At 35.6% G+C, this 17875-nt stretch overlaps 3 protein-coding genes across 5 annotated transcripts; all 3 read right to left on the bottom strand.

Moving 5' to 3' along the window:
* Positions 1 to 213: 213 nt before the first annotated feature.
* On the bottom strand, positions 214 to 7381 carry LOC21402359. Its single transcript, XM_010106974.2, has 8 exons — positions 7150 to 7381; positions 6937 to 7066; positions 3254 to 5329; positions 2715 to 2769; positions 2017 to 2165; positions 1539 to 1625; positions 1179 to 1307; positions 214 to 482 (listed from the first exon to the last, which is right to left on the bottom strand). Exons 2-8 carry the CDS (start codon positions 7003 to 7005, stop codon positions 381 to 383), a joined length of 2667 nt encoding a protein of 888 aa, XP_010105276.1. The 5' UTR covers positions 7006 to 7066; positions 7150 to 7381; the 3' UTR covers positions 214 to 380.
* A 1375-nt stretch (positions 7382 to 8756) lies between these two features.
* LOC21402358 (floral homeotic protein DEFICIENS) lies at positions 8757 to 11763 on the bottom strand. Of its 3 annotated transcripts, XR_002902986.1 has the most exons (8): positions 11262 to 11763; positions 11109 to 11175; positions 10956 to 11017; positions 10761 to 10860; positions 10117 to 10158; positions 9962 to 10009; positions 9555 to 9840; positions 8757 to 8802 (listed from the first exon to the last, which is right to left on the bottom strand). XR_002902986.1 is itself a non-coding variant. In XM_024171419.1 (7 exons), exons 1-7 carry the CDS (start codon positions 11447 to 11449, stop codon positions 9619 to 9621), a joined length of 729 nt encoding a protein of 242 aa, XP_024027187.1. In that variant the 5' UTR covers positions 11450 to 11763; the 3' UTR covers positions 9434 to 9618. The 3 variants fall into 3 exon arrangements, 2 of the variants coding, with proteins under 2 accessions (XP_024027187.1, XP_024027188.1); XM_024171419.1 differs by lacking the exon at positions 8757 to 8802 and having other exon boundaries at positions 9434 to 9840; XM_024171420.1 differs by lacking the exon at positions 8757 to 8802 and having other exon boundaries at positions 9434 to 9840; positions 10117 to 10149; positions 11262 to 11762.
* A 540-nt stretch (positions 11764 to 12303) lies between these two features.
* On the bottom strand, positions 12304 to 15728 carry LOC21402357 (floral homeotic protein PMADS 1). The gene is made up of 7 exons (XM_010106972.2): positions 15381 to 15728; positions 15217 to 15283; positions 15075 to 15136; positions 14867 to 14966; positions 13645 to 13686; positions 12883 to 12924; positions 12304 to 12802 (listed from the first exon to the last, which is right to left on the bottom strand). Exons 1-7 carry the CDS (start codon positions 15566 to 15568, stop codon positions 12617 to 12619), a joined length of 687 nt encoding a protein of 228 aa, XP_010105274.1. The 5' UTR covers positions 15569 to 15728; the 3' UTR covers positions 12304 to 12616.
* Positions 15729 to 17875: the final 2147 nt, after the last annotated feature.

The raw sequence follows: 17875 nt of genomic DNA, 5'->3' as shown, positions 1-17875 counted from the left end.
TCTGGAAAATACCCATGGCCTAAGGGTCCCTCAATTTCACGTGTTGAGTGAAAAACTTGTTCAGCCTACGTCCTTAACCAATTACGGTAACTTATTTGTTTATTTGTGTGTGTGTGTGTGTTTTTTTTTCCCCTCTCTCATTGAGGAAGAACTAGTACTTAAAGAAGATATCAAGCAATGCACATTTGAAAAAACATGTGAAGAAATTGCCTAAGGTTAGGAAAAGTGGAAAAAAGTTCGTTCTGAAAAGAAGTGCACTTGCATTATTCACTAGATTAAACAGAAGCGCATATAACCCAGAAAGCGCATTTAATTAAAAGTAAAAAGCACCTTCTGATGAGAATTTACCCTTCCGCGTTGATTTGTACTTCTGCAATCTTTCATAAATGTCGCTGTTGTGTTCCAGTATTCTTCGCAATGCTATCCAGATACATCTTAACCCGAGTTTGGTTCATCTCGAATATGAACGGCATTCGTTTAATCTGAAAATCCACATGTATGGCATTATTAGTATATATTTATGTGTCAAATAAGAAGCATCTTATCATTTTGTTTTTTGGCTGTGTATTAGATCCTAGTTTGAGGTTTCAAAATTAACCTACATCACTGGTTTTATTTGAGAATCAAAGGAAGTGGGGAAATAACCATGAATTTAACATCATCCCCGCTCACGTGTAGTATGGGAGAAAATAACAATATTCAGGCTTAACATGTAACTACTTGATAAAAGCCCCAACACGTGCTGAATTCATAGACTAGAGAGCTCACAACTTCAACAATCTAAAAATTATAAGGAAAAAACAAGTAACGAAAGACCTCGCAGAAACTTTAGAAACTCTTTTCTCCCTCTTCACATATGATTTGAATTTTCTATGCAAATTCAAATGATGCTATGGACAACAGTTGCTTGACGATGACCCGATAAACCACGATAGTGATGTCTTCTAGGTTCCTAAAGCTGCTAAATTATTCAACTAAAAATGTTGACCTAAACAGACGTGTTCTCCAACAATGGAAGAAATCTTAGCTTGCATAGCTCAAGTTCGTGAGCTGTTTGCGTACAGCCAGCGTATAGGAATAAAATTACATGTCAAACAAACATATTAATGAGACAAGCATAGAGAATGGTGACCAGAATTTTTCTTTTCAATTTGATATAAGGAACAAGAGGAACATACCTCAATCAAGCAACTGGAATTAAGGCTTATACTCTGTTTAGGACCCACTTCTCTGCTATTCACAGATATTGAGGACTTTCCAAGGTTTTTGAGATAGAAAGATCCACCCTTGTCCAACTTTATAATAGCCTAGCAAAAGCGGAAACAAAGAAACGAAAATGTCAACCTCACTTGAAGATAAAGTAACTTCTGCCCTTGAGATTGTTTGTAAGGGTTACGACCATACATATGCAGTGTTGACATTTTGTGTAAAAATTTGGAAGCTTTGATCTCTACATCATCATATCTTTAACTCATACAAGATGTGTGAATGCGAATGGTGAATATTTAATCACTATAGGTGATCAAAGAACCTCTTACCTGCTTCCGTGATATCTTATTGGCACGGCTTTCTCTTCCTAAGTCAATGTCAACAGTCATGTCTTCTGTTGCTCTACCAAGTAAAACCTGCATAAAAAATATTACTCATTTAATAGCAGCACCAAAAGTTGGCTGATATAACAGTAACGAGCATCGTATATCCGTATTGCATTACTCTAGTCCATAACATACTTGAAATTCCATTAAGTCCAATTAGTAGTATTTTCTGATTTAGGATTTTGTAAGGGTTGTGGAAGCTTTCAGATTATTAAAATAAAAATTATAGCAGTTGTAGCAGCAGCAGCATATATCTTTGTATTGTGTTACTCTAGTTCATAACAAATTTAAACTTCTATAGACAGAGGATTAAAGTCTAAAACCTTCTAAGTTTGTAAGGGTTGTGGAAGCACCACCACCACTGACAAGGACCCTAAAAGACAACCCTAAGTGCGCAGCTAGAGTCATAGAATTATAGTACCTCAGGTTTCTTAATATAGTGCTTTGAATGGCGTCCGTACAAAATGGCAAGTGCTCCATGAGATGCAATAGCTCGTTGCATATAAGAATGAGCACTCTGTTCCAGCCTTATGATTACCCTCATAGTGCCCTCACGCTGATATTTTGCGACTGCATATATATACAGAAGAACAAAAAAACTCTGAACCATGAGACGGAATTACATAGGGCACGTTTGGTAACTTGTTTTAAGAGTTTTTGGACTTAAGCAGAAAACTGAGAAGCTTTAAAAACACGTTTGGTAAAATTGATGAACTTGAAAAACACTGATGTTCAACGAAGAGTGTCATATCAACCAAATTGGTATTTAAGAATGATAGGGAATTATTGGCATTTAGAAAAGGGGCAATTATGATTAAGGAAGTCAATAATAGAAATATCACTATTATAAAGGGGTAGTTTTTAACTTTTCCCAAAGAAAAAAGGTGACTAAAGATTTATCATGGAAGGAAAAGCACATGCTTGTAGCACCACCAGGTTTTTCCAATAATCTGCAATTAACTGAAAGATGGCATGATATCCATTGTTTACCGCAAATGATAAATATTTATCTGAACAAGCAACATGTAAAAGTAACGTCTGAGAGCATGTAATTTAGGAAAACCAAAACCCCCCAATACAAAATGTCTCCCTAAATGCCAAATCTGACTTGATTATTACCTTCCTCACTAGAAGTGAAATTCCTATCATCCGGATCCAAGTCCATGTCAAGTATCTGCAGGTCAGGTGCAAAGACAAATTAAAATCTAAAGGACATATAAATAATAAATAACGCCTGAAAATGGACGAGTGTGTGTGTGTGTGTGTGTGTGTGTGTGTGTGAGAGAGAGAGAGAGAGAGAGAATTTTCCATATATGTTCAGTTCATCCTACAGTACCGACTGAAACATAGCACAACCAAATAATCTATAATAGGCAACAATCTAAATTCAACTGACAAAGATTAGCCAAGCAATTCTGATTCTTTACTCAGCTAGGGAACTATAGAATCCTAATTTGGAAAGAGAAAAAAAAAAAAAACAAAAGAAAACAAAAACAAATAATAAGACTTAAGACGAGATAAATATCGAGACTAATTATAACGATGAATAAACCCAACAAAAAAAATCTCTTATAATAATATCTATTATCTGATATCACGTTTCGCATCAAATAATCAAACTACACCTATTAACAAGGTATTATAGTAGTCGAGGTTACCAATGCCTCAATATCTGAATAGCAAGGAATATCATCATCACTCTCAAAAGGGGTACAATCTTGATCTGCTGTTGGAGCATTTACAACTGGTTCAGAAACAGCAACATTCATGGACGTCAATTCAGCATTTATGGACTCTTGATCTCTGATTGGAGCTGACACATCATCCTCCTCTTTGATGATAATGGAATTTGTATGAGCATAGCTTTTAACACTAGTGGAGCCTAAAGGCGGCCTCTTTATAGAATAATTGGTCAAGCTGAGATGTTTTGCTGACAACATTTCTTTAGTCTCTTCCTTCCGCATCTCAGGGAGAAGTGTCTTCGTGCTTGTATTTGCTGCAATAATCTGATTACCTATACTCGAAATACCAGCGACCCTAAATGCCACATTAGCCGAGTCCGACATAGAAACTGCAGATTTAACCCCAAAATTACTACCCGGAGGATTCAGACCCATTTCTTGGATAGCATGTGATCCTATCATCTGAGATGATACATGAGACTCTCCAGCAGTTTTTCGTTCTTTATGCATCAGGCTAGGTCCCCTGTTATTAGTTCTTTGATTATTAGAGACGCCCTTTATAGATAAAGAACGTGGTTTATTAGCTCCTTGAAACTTCGGTTGTGATGTAGAAGCCTTTGATGCTCGGTGATTCGGTAGAAAAACATCATCATTGCATGGAATTTCAGGGTCCTCAGTATTCAGCGTGCAGCAAATAACCCCATCTTTATATTCAGGAAACTGATTATTTGCAGCTGATACAGATGCTTGCATCTGGGTTGGTGCATCGTAAGACATTTGTTCATCACAATTGCTTGCCGCTTTATTGTCAAGTGGCTCTGCACGACACTGATCAGATGAATCCGTAGTACGCACAGCTGCGGCTACCGATGTCTCCAGTTCAGTTATATTGTTTGTTTGTTCTTGGCAAGCATCATTTGGAGAATTCAACAAAAGTGAGCTCAGGCCGTCATAGTATGACTTATCAATCATATCTTTTCCATCGGCGTTCATAAACAGAAGCTCTTCCTCATTGGTAAAGTTTAGAAGAGAATTAGATAACTCTTCCAAATAACCTTCAGGGCTATTATGGATTTGAAAATCATCATAGGCCATTTCCATTTTCACCTTGGCGCATGAGTGAACATTGTACCCAGATGTTCTTGTGCTTCCAGCATCATAATCATCAGGAAGGTGAAAAGTATCACCAGCGCAGAGATCCTTGTCTTCCAGACCAATGTCTACTGGCAAAGCGGGTGCAGAGACTGTTTTCCAGATAGGCAGTGGAGATGAATACTCCATGTTGTTAAATGGTGCGACACATCCTGAAACAGGAGAATTAAAGACCTTATTCTCTTCAAATTCAAGGCACATGTTTGACTGATCACCATTAACTTGATCAAATGCAGGAGGGGATTTCATTCCTAGCTCAACAGCTTTGTGGAGGTTGTGTTCTGGCAAATCTTTTGGACGCATATTTTCTTCAATAATATGAGGAATTTCTTTATGTATATTATTTTGCTCGAACAGAAAGTTTTCTTCAACTGGGTTCTGATGTCCGGTGGGGAAGGTATTGATAGTTGCACCACCACTAGTAGCAACAGCACTGCCATCCATCAGATTGTTTGGAAAAGCATGAGTCATTGTATCCATTCCTGAAACCCCAAGCCCAAAAGGATTAGAGATTGGATTGCCGGGGATGCAATTTCCAGATAAGGGCCCATCTCCATTTCCAACATAAGTACTGTTAGTGGGGGCAACAAGGAAACTGAGATCCATTGAATCAAAGGGTTCACTGCAGACCCTTTTACGCAGAGCATAGTAACATTTACGAATGCTCTCCGCTTTTCTCTTCCCTGTAACAGATTTGTTATCTTTTGAATGTCCAAATTTATTGAGTTTTGATATTAGTGTTGAAGCAGAACGCTCAAACTCAAGCATTTTTGTGGATGCTTCAACAGAAACAACTGGATCATAAAGAATAGAAAACCAGCGATCTTCCAGTTCTCGAACAGTAAATCTCCGAGAAAATTGCACAGCACCTTTAGCAAGTGACTCCAAGGAAGCACCAGCCTGTGAACAGAATAAAGACATTAATAACTCCACGTGGAAATTCGTGTAACTGATTCAGGTGATAAATATAGCTAAAGGGAACAGACTATGTCCCCAGGAAAAGACAATACAAAATTATAAGTTCCAAGTAATTAAGTGGAACAAAATTATCGAAATTAGTACGTATACAGCACATAGAACGGAAATATTGGACAGAAAATCACCCAAGCTATCTGATTATGGACATTTAAACGAGTAAATGCATGGAATTCAAAATAAAGTGAGATAACACCAGAGATTATAAACTCATTAAGTTTTTCCCAATCCGCAATAAAATTCAAACATTAAACGGGCCAAATAGTTCCCTATCAGCGATCCAGTTGCTCTATGCACTTATGCTTTTATTCCTCTTTTGAGGAGCTCAAAAAGGGTAATATTATAGTGTCAGCAAATAAGATGATTTTAAAATTCCTTTCTGGTACACAATATGAATCAAAATGCCCACGATTACGTGACGTAATCACAAATGTTCATATTTTCAGGTGGGGACAATGTGGCTAGGGGAAATTATTTGTTTTCCCAGTTGTCCACAGCAATGTTGGTAATGTCAAATTCGACAAATTACATAGATAATGGTGAAAATGGCCATTATCTCCAGAAAAAGTGTTTAGCAATGGGGATGTAGAATCCTAGTAAAAGTACAATAATTCATTATATTTTAAAATGTTCCCCACTACACTATTCAATGCATGAAGTCAAAATTTCCGACCCCGAAAATCATCCACTCATCAAGTTCCCCAAGTCTTGGCGTCAGCCATGTGCCTCAGCAATGCTTACAATTTCATTATTAAAGGTTAGACGTCAATGCCCGCTTACTGTGCCAAAATTCAAGAAAACCATTGATCTAAGAAAACTTTTCCAGGAAACCAAAAAAAAAAAAAAAAACATCCATCTAACACCAATGACATAAACATCTGAGCACTTGGTAACCAAAAATGATGTAATAAAAAGAATACGCTGGTGGACGGTTCATACAAAATCGAGCCCCAAAGCCTCCTAATTGGAATACCTGTTTCCACATTTAATAGCAATGAAGTACAGGACATTAGATTACATTGTCCGGGCAAGAACTTTGAAGTTATGTTTTAAGTTTCTAAAACATCATCTTCATACAATGACAGAAACAGACATTACCAAATTGTTTACATTTCTTTTTTATTATTATAATTATTTTAAGATTATTTTCATTTCGAAACCTGAAATTTCTTCAAAATTAAAAATCCACTCCATTCTAATCCCACTATTTATCAGCAGAAACCAGTTACGGGTTCGCAATATGATTAGTTCTACACTTTTTCCAATCCCCTATTTAGCATTGGCGAAATTTCTTCATTTGATTCCTTATCTCTAAAACTTAAATTTTGGCAATAACGATAGATAGCTGGTCAGAATCTAAAGCACTCTAATGACATTAAAAACAAAAAAAAACAAAAAACAAAAAAAAAAAACAGCAACAACTTGAAGCTACTCCAAAGTAACAAATAAAAACGAAATAAGTGACTACAGCGATTTCTCAACAATCCAAGAAAAAAGAAAAAGAAAACAATGAATGGCGGTTATAAAATTACCTCGACGGCGTTCTTCAGCAAAAGGTCGTCTTCGGGAATCCAAGAAGAGACTGGAGCAAGAGCGCCCATAGCTGAGCTTCAACAACTATTCTCTCTCTCTCTCTCTCTCTCTATTTCGATTTTGATTTTTCTGCGAATGAAAGTTTTTCTTTGAGAGTGACATACAGAGGAAAAGAAAACGAAAAATTAAGAAAATTTATGTAAAAGAATTACCTAATATAAATTGGGGTTGGGCGGACGCAGAGTAGCAAAAGGAGCAGGAAGGAGAGGTTTTGAAACGTGGACAGTCGATTTGGCGGTCTCGAATGGCCAGTAATTTCATGGAATTTCCATGAAATCCATGTCAAGTTAGGGCACGTGCTACTTTTCCCCTAAAATCTTCTCTTCTCGCTCTCTTTTTCTGGTGACAATAACTGGATCCTTTTTTTATTTTTTATTTTTCCTTTTTTTCTCTTTTGGGCGAGCTCCTGAGTTCTGCCTCCGTGCCTCGTACTTAGGTTAACCGCTGACCGAAGAGTCTGGTGGCAAGTTTTTTTTTTTTTTTTTTTTTTTTGGTGCCACCAAAAATGTTGTTTTTAATTAAAAATAACTTATTAGACAATAGACATTAGATCATAGAAAAAAATGAAATTCAAGCTAAATTTGAGCCCGTAATTTTCAGGTGTGACCTAAAGATGTTTGTTTTATGTATTCATCATTCATTTTGAATCATGATTCATCATTCTCTACAGAATTTTTCTCTCACAAAAAACACACGTAAAACGAAAATAATTTTGAATCTATGAACCAAACGTCCACTAATAGTTCAAACCTTTTATTTTGTAACCAGTGTTTAACATCTAAAAAACCATTATATGATACAAGCGAATTTATCAACTGTTAGCGTTGGAATGATCACTTAATAGTATCCTAGATGAATTTTTTATCTAAGAATTGAACATGTTTCATACAAACGGTAAGATCGTTAGGATAATTGTCTAAGGTTCCTTTAAGTTGAGAATTTCATTATTAGTAAATCATTAACACTACAAGAAAACTTAGTGCCGACACTTTTAGCGTCATTAAAAGTCGGGTTGTAAGTCATTGCTAAAAGCGGTCGTTACTATGTCCTTTGGATTGGTCTAAAATTGACAAAAGGCCCCATTTTTAACAACGAGATGTCATCGCTAAAACCTCATACAATGACTTGTACTTTGCACGGCCACATCCAGATTTTAGCAACAATGGTTGTCATCACTAAAAATCCTTGCACGAAATATACGCGGGATGGAATTTGTTTTGGCGCCCAAAATGACTTTTGGCGACGACCACTGTTGGAGTTAAAAATCTAAAACAAAATTTGGGCGGCAAAAGATGTTGTCTTTGGCACCTAAATTATTTTGGGTGCTCTAAGGGTGGGTTTGGTATTAATTTTAAGAGAGAAAAAGTACTTATTGAGACAGCAAAAATCTAAAAAGTTGTTTGGTAAAAATCAAAATAGTAGATTTTTGAATAATTTTCCCTCAACCTGAAGCTAAAAGCATAATCAACCTAAAGGCTAATTCTGATTTCAGCTTATGTGGGAATCGGTTTGAGAGTTTAATGAAATTTTTTTATTCTCAATTTTACCCCCAATGAAATCTCAAATTTACCACCTGATAATCACATTTTCAGATCTGCTTCTGTTCTCATCTCCCCTTTCTCCGTTCTGTCTCCTCTCTGCTCTCTCCATTATCTATCTTCTCTGGCTCCGTTCTGTCTCTTCTCTCCATCCAAAGCGATCTTCCCGGGCTCCTTTCGCCGGTCTCTCTCTCCGTTCGCCCACCGAGTGCTCGTTTGGGTTCTCCACCGTGCACTTGTCAATTTGCCAGTCTCCCATCTACTCACCTACACATATATGCGTTGAAAAAATTCTAAATCCCCACATTTTTATTACCCACACATGTCAAAAATATATCTAGGTAAAAATAAGTTTTACCCACATATTTTTATGTGTGGCTAAAAAATGTGCGGGTAAAACTCCTTATGTTTTGTAGTGTAAGTGAATTTCGTATTTACTCGTAAATACTACATTTAGTTAAAAATTTAACCACTGACTTCAATTACAGTCAAATATTGTATTTATCAGTTAATATCGTATTTATCGGTAATTAACATATTTATCTTAAAATTTCACAGCAACTAGTAAATACTGTATTTATAAAAAAAAAAAAAATTTGCCACCGATATTAGTAACTGGTAAACACCGCATTTACTTAAAAATCCGGCCGTCAGAGACAACTACCGGTAAATATTGTATTTACACATTATTTACCTATATTGTATTTTATTTTTATTTTTATTTTTATTTTTTTGAATTCACAATAATTAGTTAGCTTTTATTCTCTAAAGAATTCAGACATTTAAGCAATCCCTTGAATTAGATCAAGCTTTCATCTTGCGAGGTAAAACTGTAGATAAGCAAGCACAACTGCACAAGACGCAAAAGCACATGTAAACAACGTAAAAAGAAGCGGAACATATGTTCGATTAAAGGTCAAATACTGCGACATTGTTAATCTAAAAGAAGCAGAAATTCCACCATAAATATAGTTCATAAATAAAGCTGAATCTGTCATTTAAGCAATACTATTACGAACCATATTCCTTCAAGGAAACATAAGTCTGAATGTCTTCAAACTTTGGGACAGGCCGATTACTATTTTAAGAAGATGTATGAGCTGCCGATTCAGTTTGATCGTCAAGATTGGATTGGTTAACACTGAACTCGCTAATATAATCGGAGCAAGTGGTAAGAAGTGATTTGGTTTCGGTGTCAAGAGCCAGCTGATTACGGTGCAGGCCAGAAGCAAATGCGCGAGGAATTCCATAATCGTATACACCTCCATTGTCTACTACCCCATAGTGTGGATCATCCAGAGCACCCTGATGCGAAAAAGGGGAAAAAAATGCAGTTTCATTATCTACATCTGCTATAGCATTAAGGCCGGAGACGTAAAAGCAATATTTAAAGAACGTCTTTCGAGCTTAAAAGTTCGGTGCTTACATTGAAACCAGATCGAAGATCTTCGCTCGTTTGTTCCAGGAACCTTAGCTGCAGCCACATAAAAAGGAAAAGTGGAAACAAACTTTTACCAAAACAACTCCCAAAGAAGTCAGAATAGATAATAAGAAAATGCGGAAGCCAAAGTTACGAATTACCTTCTTCCTGCAAGTATCAACCTGACATTTCATCTGGAAAAACTATCAGTAATTGAGTAAGCATGTTAGCTTGAATTAGGGCAACCATAGGCAGATATTTCATATATGGCAATTACATACAATGATTATCACGTATGCAACCAATTAAACATAGAAAATATACATACATATTTAAGTCGAGACCAATGATGTTTGTCTTGTTTACGAATAAAAAGAAGTCTTTGTACTTATCGAGATTCGAGTGAAAATACTTTTTTATTTTCCATCAAGTACATAAATAAAGTCAAATATGTGTTTGACTCCTCGAGATTCCAACTTTTTCAATGTCCCGTTCCAAGGATACAGATCGTATTAATTAGCCATTTTCCAATACATTATACAATAGTGAAGGTAGAAAAAGCAACTCATGTAATATTTTGACGATCAATTCAAAAACTGCATCGAGGGCTATAATTCACAAGACTACTTGGACTATATAGTATAAATTTCCAACAGGGCAGGAGATAGGTTTGACCAAAAAACTTGACATGCATAAGTTAAGATTTCGCATTACCAATATACGAACCACGGAATATAGGATTAAATTGGTACATGAAAAACTTTTGTAATAACAAAAGAATTTTTTTTTTAGTTGTACATCTTACCTTGCGTGTGCGAAGAGCCTCCAAAGCATCTTCCATCTCACGGTCAAGAGCAAGCAGTTCATCGAAGCTCAGATTGCTCAGACTTTCTCCCTTCCTGTGACTGTCAATCATTTGGAATCTCGATTACTTTACCATACACCCAAAAAAAAAAAAAAAAAAAAAGGAAAAAGAACAAAATTTACATTCCATCTTTACCTGATCTGCTTCTGAAGACTCCGATTTGTCACTTTCAGCTCTTTCAGCCTCTCTTCCATTCTCTGCACACAAGATCAACACGCATATAACCAAAATATGCTATTTCAGTGATGAGAAAAAGAAAAGGAAAAGGAGAGACAGAAAGAGAGAGACCTCATAGTGAGAGCTCCAAAGATCGATTCCTTTAGTCTTTTGATACAAATCAAGTATTTGCTTCCTTCTGAATTATAAAAATTTGATGAAAACAAAATTAAAATCAGAAACCAGGCTAATCCATGCAGAGATCTAGGGTTTCAGAGGCTGTACGTGGTGGAGGCGCTAATATATTCATGAAGTCTACCGTTGCCGGAAATTATGATAATAGAAACCTTAGCATTATAAAGAACGGTGAGCTCCTGGGCCATCTTGAAGAGGCCGTTGCGTCTCTTAGCATAAGTGATTATCCGGTTGGTGATGTTTTCTATCCTCTTGATCTGGATCTTCCTTCTCGCCATCTCACTTTCTCTCTCCTCCGATCTCAAACCCCAGCTGGAAATTTCCTATTCCTCTCTCCTACAAAACGCAAAGGGAGTGGGTAAAAACGAGTAGAGATTTAAGAGGAGAGAAAAGGGCGAGAGTGAAACTGAGGCCATTGTCGAAAATGGAAAGAGGGTTTGGCGAGTTGGCGAAAGGCTTCACAGGAAGTTGACGAAACGGGGATATAGAAATAAGGGAAGTAATATTGGTCCATCCGTCATCGTTACTTTGGGGCAGATTCGGAGCTGTACATTATTGAAGTGGGGGCCACAGGTCACTGTTTTCCGTCCCTCACCGTCAATTGCCGTTTTCGGGGTCGAGACGTATGAGAGTAGGAATGTTGAGGGTTTTGTTTCGACTTAAAGAGGAAGGGAGAGAGAGTAAAGGAGCGTGAACTCTCTGGTTTTCTTCTTCCCCAAGGAAGTGTTCCATTCGAGTTGGAACTTTTTTTTTTTTTTTAAGACCCGACTGTGGATAGGCGCGCTTACCTGGCTTCCACTTCTTGGATTCTTTTTTTAGTTAAGAACTCTCTTACTTACAAAGTACTGATAAAAAATGGGATCATATATTTGCTTGACATATTATGCTTTTTACGAAGCAATATAAAAAGGTATTACAATATATATATATATATATATATAGCTAGCGTTAGTTTTTATTTTTACATTTTCTTGAATCTCACGTCATAAGAAAATCCCCATAATTTGGAGGAAAAATAAACATATACATGTAGGAAGTTATAGAAGTGCCCCACCACACGCATCCAACTGATTAAGAACTCTGTCATTTTTTTTATTAACTGTCTACAAAATTTTTACCTTTGTAAAGATTATTGATATTAAAAGTTGGATGCCAACAGTAACGTCACATTAATAACGATACAGAACTTTTAAGGAATGATGTTTGGTCACAGAACATAAATGAACAAAAAAAAAAGTGTCAACTGCGACAACCGTTCATCTCGATGGAAGCATAGAAGCCAGTTTTAGTAGTTAACACAGAACAAGCAGTTTATATATATAGTCAATATATAAAGCTGAATACAGATCCTTCTTATGATAATACTACGCACACTTTCTTTTTGTGCTTGAAACATATATTACTATGGACTATATTCCTTTAGGGATGCTTCAAATTTGGATGTCTTAGAATTTGGGGACACCCCAAGTGGTGATAACTGATGATTCGGCTTTAGGCTGAAAATTAGGCTGATTAAGTTGCAGGCCAAGAGCAAGTAAGCTAGGAAATGCATTTGGATATCCAGCAATGGAATCATTATAATGCCCTCCAGCGCCCTCAAGTAACGCGTAGTCTGGATCATCCTTAATATCCTAACAAAAAAAAAAAAAAAACACAATTATTTGAAGTAGAAGAGTGTATATTATTATAAGCTTTGCTGTGAGATGCTTACATCGGTTAGAAAAGCGTTGTTTATTTGTTTTGCTCGCTTTAACTGCAACCACATAAGAAAAAAGAACAGTAATGAGAGTTAAAAAAGACATTTCCATCAACATAAGCTCCTAAAAGGATTTCTCCAATTAAATTGAAAAAAGAAAACGAGTTTGTTCTATGATTCTATCTACTTGGTTCTCTTCTTGAACTCCTTTATTCCCTTAGTCACATCAATTCACACCATCGAACTATCCTTATTTCTTTAGAAAATTGATGTTCGTAACAAAACTTTAACAAATTGATGGAAATGAAAATGATAAAATATGGATCATAAAGAGGAATACCAATTAAGAACGAAGGGTTAATCCACAAAGTCCCTGAGATTTACCCTCAATTGCACTTTGGTCCTTGACTTTTAAAATGCTTAATCCTAAGATTTTACTTTATTTCAGTTTTAGTCATTCTATTCGCTAGGTGTTAAATATTTGACAGAGTCTATATAAATTAGAAACTAAAATTAGAAACAACTAAAATTTAGGTACTATCTATGAAAATTATTTTTTTGTTTTGTTTTAGTCTCTAAATTTTAAATGTTTTCAGTTTCAATCTCTAATTTTCACATATTTTCTTAAATATTTAACAACTAACTAATAAAAAAATTGAATTAAAACAGAATAAAATTTAAGAGACAAACTATAAAACATTTTAAAAATCATAGACTAAATTAAGATTAAAATAAATCTTAAAGAGGGAAAATAATCCAAGTATGAATTACAATCACCTTTTTGTTGGTAGTATCAATCTGATTTGACATCACCTTGTACTGTAAAGAGACAAGAAGTAAGTACGTCAGCTTAATTTCAGCCCAAAAAAAAAAAGTTGATTTACACTGATTACTAAGCATCTATACAGCAACGTCAAATCTATTTGGACCGTGGCATGTGTATTAATATCATGCAAGAAAAGTCTAAATGAATATGCAAAGGCCTATTTTTTTCACCCATATTGCTACTGCGAAGTACTAGGGGGAAAAAAAAGAGTAACACTAATTCAATAACTTTAAGGGGAAGGCAAAAAATGGTGGACAAAAGCATGGACAATGTTTCGGAAAATACTTTAACGCAACTGCAATAATTTCTATGCGAACAACATGGAAAATTTACGATGAAACAAAATTTCTTAGAATAAAGTGAGATGCTTTTTCCTCTCAAATGCGGATGTTTCTTCATGAGTTATATATAGACTTAACGAGGAGAACAATATTGCATTAATTTGGATCCTACCAAATGTCGTCTTTCTCTTGGTCCCCTACGTTCCTTGGATGCACATCACAAATTATTATCGCTTTATTTAAAATATATAGAAACATAAACGTTAAATAAAATGCAGCTAATGACATATTTTGGAAATCAATTCAAAGATTGCAGCAACAAGCCAATTTATACAGAGCGGAAGATGGAAATTCATAATGATCAAAGTTGACCAAAAGAATTGGCTAATTACCATGCATAAAAAAAATACCTTGTATCAATCACCAGCAATTAATACCATTGGATTATTGTTTTTTAGGCTATACCTTTCCGGCTACACTAGATTATTTTTGCCCTTAGTATATGCATCCACAACACAATTTTTAAGGCTGTGACTTGAGACCTTAATATAAGAGAGAACACCATTTATACAATCTACAAGAGAAATTTAGTTTTTAACTTAAATGCATCATATACAACAAAAAATAAAAATATAAAAAGAACTCATGAACAAATTTTAGCAAACTCCGATTATTTCCTGGTACCCGCAACAAACTATATGATTAAATGGTTGCAGTTCAGATATGAGATATCCACATACTAATCTTGGATTAAATATGTCAATATTAATGTAAATCCATAAAGCATTTTCGAGTTCACATTACGATAAAACGAGAAATAAGAAAAGAAGAGAAATGTTCAATGGCGGTAATTAATTATAACCCTAGATAGTAGTAGAACATATGATCTGACCTTGCGTTCACGAATAACTTTCGCAGCACTTTCCATTTCTTGTTCAAGATCATGTAGTTCCTTAAAGTTCAAACCATCTAGACATTGACCCATCCTCTGACTATCAATAGTTTTGCCAAAACGAAAAAAAAATATAATTAACCACAAATTATGAGATTCACATATTAAAAGGAAAGAAAAAAGAAATTTTTTACAATATCGCTCTCACCTGATCTGCATCCGAAGATTTCTATTTTTCTCTTCCAATATTCTTTTGTGCTCTTGCATTTTCTGCACAAATAATTACACAAATATAACCAAAAAGCTTCCGGACAAGAGAGAGAAAGTGAGGTGGAAAGAGAAAGAAAGACCTCATATTGTGAGCTCCAAAGATCCGTCCCTGAGGTCCTTTCGTACAGATCGATTAATTCCTTCGTTCTAGAAACAACCATACATATATATAGAATAAAAAAATAACAAATTAAAAAAAATTGTCAACCGTGAAGTGATCTAGGGTTTGGTAAGTGTTGCGTACGAGGTGGATTCGCTGGTGTATTCATGGAGTTTTCCGGTGCCGGAAAGTATGATAATTGAAACCTTGGCGTCGCAGAGAACGCTAAGCTCCTGCGCCTTCTTGAGAAGACCGTTGCGTCTCTTCGAGTACGTGACCTGCCTGTTGGTCGGATTCTCTATCTTCTGGATCAGAATCTTCCCTCTTGCCATCTCTCTCTCTCCTCCGATCTCAGAAACAACTACACGCTTTCTCTCTCTTTCTCTTTCTTTCTTCTTTTCCCGTCTGCAGAAAACGAAAATGAAGAGAAATAGGGAGTCCAAGGGCACTGTCGAAAATGGAAAGGAAGGGGTTTGGGTTGGCGAAAGGAGTCTGAAGCGAGTGACGAAACTGGGAAAGGAGTAGTATTCGTCTCGTCATTGTTGCCAATTGGTAATTGGTTGGTTGAATCAGAACCGCTCATTTTGATGTGGGGACCACCACTGCTTTTCTTTCCGTCTTCTACACCGTCAAAAGAAACCCATCGGTTTCCCGTTGTGACGTTGATCAAAGGCTGTTAAAGAAGGGTTTGGTTTCGGTTAGTCACCCTTGTTACGATATAACGTGGACTGGGGAGAGCAAACTCTGGTCTTTTTCTTTTTTCTTTTTTTTTTTTCTTTTTTTTTTTTTTTTTGCTGAAGGAGAACAAACTCTGGTCGTTGCCGCGACTTACATTTCACGCTCCATTTTTTTCAAATAATAATTATAACTTTTTTATCTTTATAAATTGAGAAAAGTGCAAAACTATCCGTTTATAATAGTCACATTTTTATTATTGACCTCTTTTATCATAATTATCTTTTTATTAGAATAAATCAACTAAAACAACTGAAACAAAAGGCGTAATACTCAATAAAAGGAAACATATTGATGATTGCACATTTTTAAGGGTCAATTTTAGAAACAAATTTCATATAAATTTGAACCTCATCTTCAAAATTTTTCAAAACCTAAACCAGCTCCAATTAGTGAAAAGAAAAACTACAAATAGTCAAATGCCATAAATTTTGAATTCAAGTAGAATTTTAAATAGTTAAAATTTATTAGAAAAGATTAATACTTAATTTAATTAGATGGATTAAAACTCTTTAGATGTCAAAATTTATTTTGATTATAAATCTAGATTGGTGAAATTAATTATACATATTTGATTCCTCTTAAAAATTTCAGGCTGCACCGACCGCTAAGGATTATTTTGATCCCTTTTGCCTAAGGATTATTTTGATTATAATCAAAACAAATTTTGACATCTAAAGAGAAATTTACTCTCTCTTTATTCGAACAAATTACAACTTTCCGCTAAGGATTATTTTGTCCCTTTTGCCTCGAATAAAGAGAAAGTAAAAAGGGATAAAAGTGCCAAAAGGATAGTGATTTTAGATGAAACTTACTAAAGAGTATAAAGTTCAATTTAATTTCACTTTAAAATTAAATTTTGATGGCGTGCTTGAAAATAAAAGGCAATAAAAGATAGTGATGCGTTTAAAATCCCTTTTCTTATCGGTGTTATTACATAAATATCCACTGTTTTTTAATATCATATTATTTATGTCGTACCATCCCCATTTTGATCTTCTCTTTTCCCCTTTTCTTTGCAACACTTCGGATGAGATGTGTTCTGGTGACGGTGCTCAAGTGAGATTTGGTCAGCAAAACTAGTTTGGTTCTTTTCGTCTCATCATTCTGAGTCCGTAAATACTGAAATCACCTAGGTCGGAGGTCGGACGACAGAAATATCACAATCAAAAGTTTTGAGTGTTTCGGAACTTCGGCCAACAAGTCCGGCCTCCTCCGGTAGAACTAGCAACCGCAAGGCATGATCCTAGACTCAGTGCGTTGAGAGCTTTCAAATCAGCTAGGAGTTGTCAAAAATGGACGCCGGAAGCTCGACGGAGGTTGTTGGTTGTCCACGGAGAAGATAAGAGAAAGGGAGAGGAGAGAGAGAGAATTCGTAGTAGTAGTATTAATAATAATGATGATGATGTTAAAAATATTTGAGAAATATATATTCTATAGGATATAAAAAATAACCTACCGGATATGAAAAATATTTCTGTATACTACGCAAAATAACCTACTAGAATATGAAAAATAAGCTACATGATATAGAAAAGGGAAAAAAAATCTACGGGATATGATAGATAACCTACAAGATATGAAAGCTAACTTATAGGCACTACAACAAAAAGGGTTATAATTAGCGACAACATTATTAGCGACGACATGTCGTTGCACAAAATTTCACTATTTGTGACGACATATCGTCGCTAAAATTTGACAAATTATTCACGACGACATGTCGTCGCTAATATCCGTTGGCGCCAAAACCAATCTAGCGCCAAAAATTTGGGCGCCAGTTTGTCCCTTATTTGCGACAACATGTCGTCGCAAATATTGATAGTTATAGCTGGCGGTGACGTGGCCAAAAAGAGGCAAAAAATTTGGCGGTTTTCCGCGAATAGGTTCCAGATATTTCTTTA

The sequence above is a fragment of the Morus notabilis genome, unplaced genomic scaffold (assembly GCF_000414095.1).
Source record: "Morus notabilis unplaced genomic scaffold, ASM41409v2 Scaffold262, whole genome shotgun sequence".
NCBI classification, from domain to species: domain Eukaryota; kingdom Viridiplantae; phylum Streptophyta; class Magnoliopsida; order Rosales; family Moraceae; genus Morus; species Morus notabilis.
This window is presented reverse-complemented; position numbering and strand designations above follow the sequence as displayed.

Excerpts from the sequence above, each read along its gene's own strand:
- LOC21402357 (XM_010106972.2), bottom strand. The coding sequence starts at position 15,568 with ATGGCAAGAGGGAAGATTCTGATCCAGAAGATAGAGAATCCGACCAAC. Across the intron at positions 15,284-15,380 it reads TACACCAGCGAATCCACCTC|AACGAAGGAATTAATCGATC; the intron begins GTACGCAACACT and ends GGTTGTTTCTAG. Across the intron at positions 12,925-13,644 it reads TTGATACTACCAACAAAAAG|TTAAAGCGAGCAAAACAAAT; the intron begins GTGATTGTAATT and ends ATGTGGTTGCAG.
- LOC21402358 (XM_024171419.1), bottom strand. The coding sequence starts at position 11,449 with ATGGCGAGAAGGAAGATCCAGATCAAGAGGATAGAAAACATCACCAAC. Across the intron at positions 11,176-11,261 it reads TATATTAGCGCCTCCACCAC|AAGGAAGCAAATACTTGATT; the intron begins GTACAGCCTCTG and ends TTTATAATTCAG. Across the intron at positions 10,861-10,955 it reads AGTCTTCAGAAGCAGATCAG|TCACAGGAAGGGAGAAAGTC; the intron begins GTAAAGATGGAA and ends AATGATTGACAG.
- LOC21402359 (XM_010106974.2), bottom strand. The coding sequence starts at position 7,005 with ATGGGCGCTCTTGCTCCAGTCTCTTCTTGGATTCCCGAAGACGACCTT. Across the intron at positions 5,330-6,936 it reads TGCTGAAGAACGCCGTCGAG|GCTGGTGCTTCCTTGGAGTC; the intron begins GTAATTTTATAA and ends TTCTGTTCACAG. Across the intron at positions 2,770-3,253 it reads ATTCAGATATTGAGGCATTG|ATACTTGACATGGACTTGGA; the intron begins GTAACCTCGACT and ends CCTGACCTGCAG.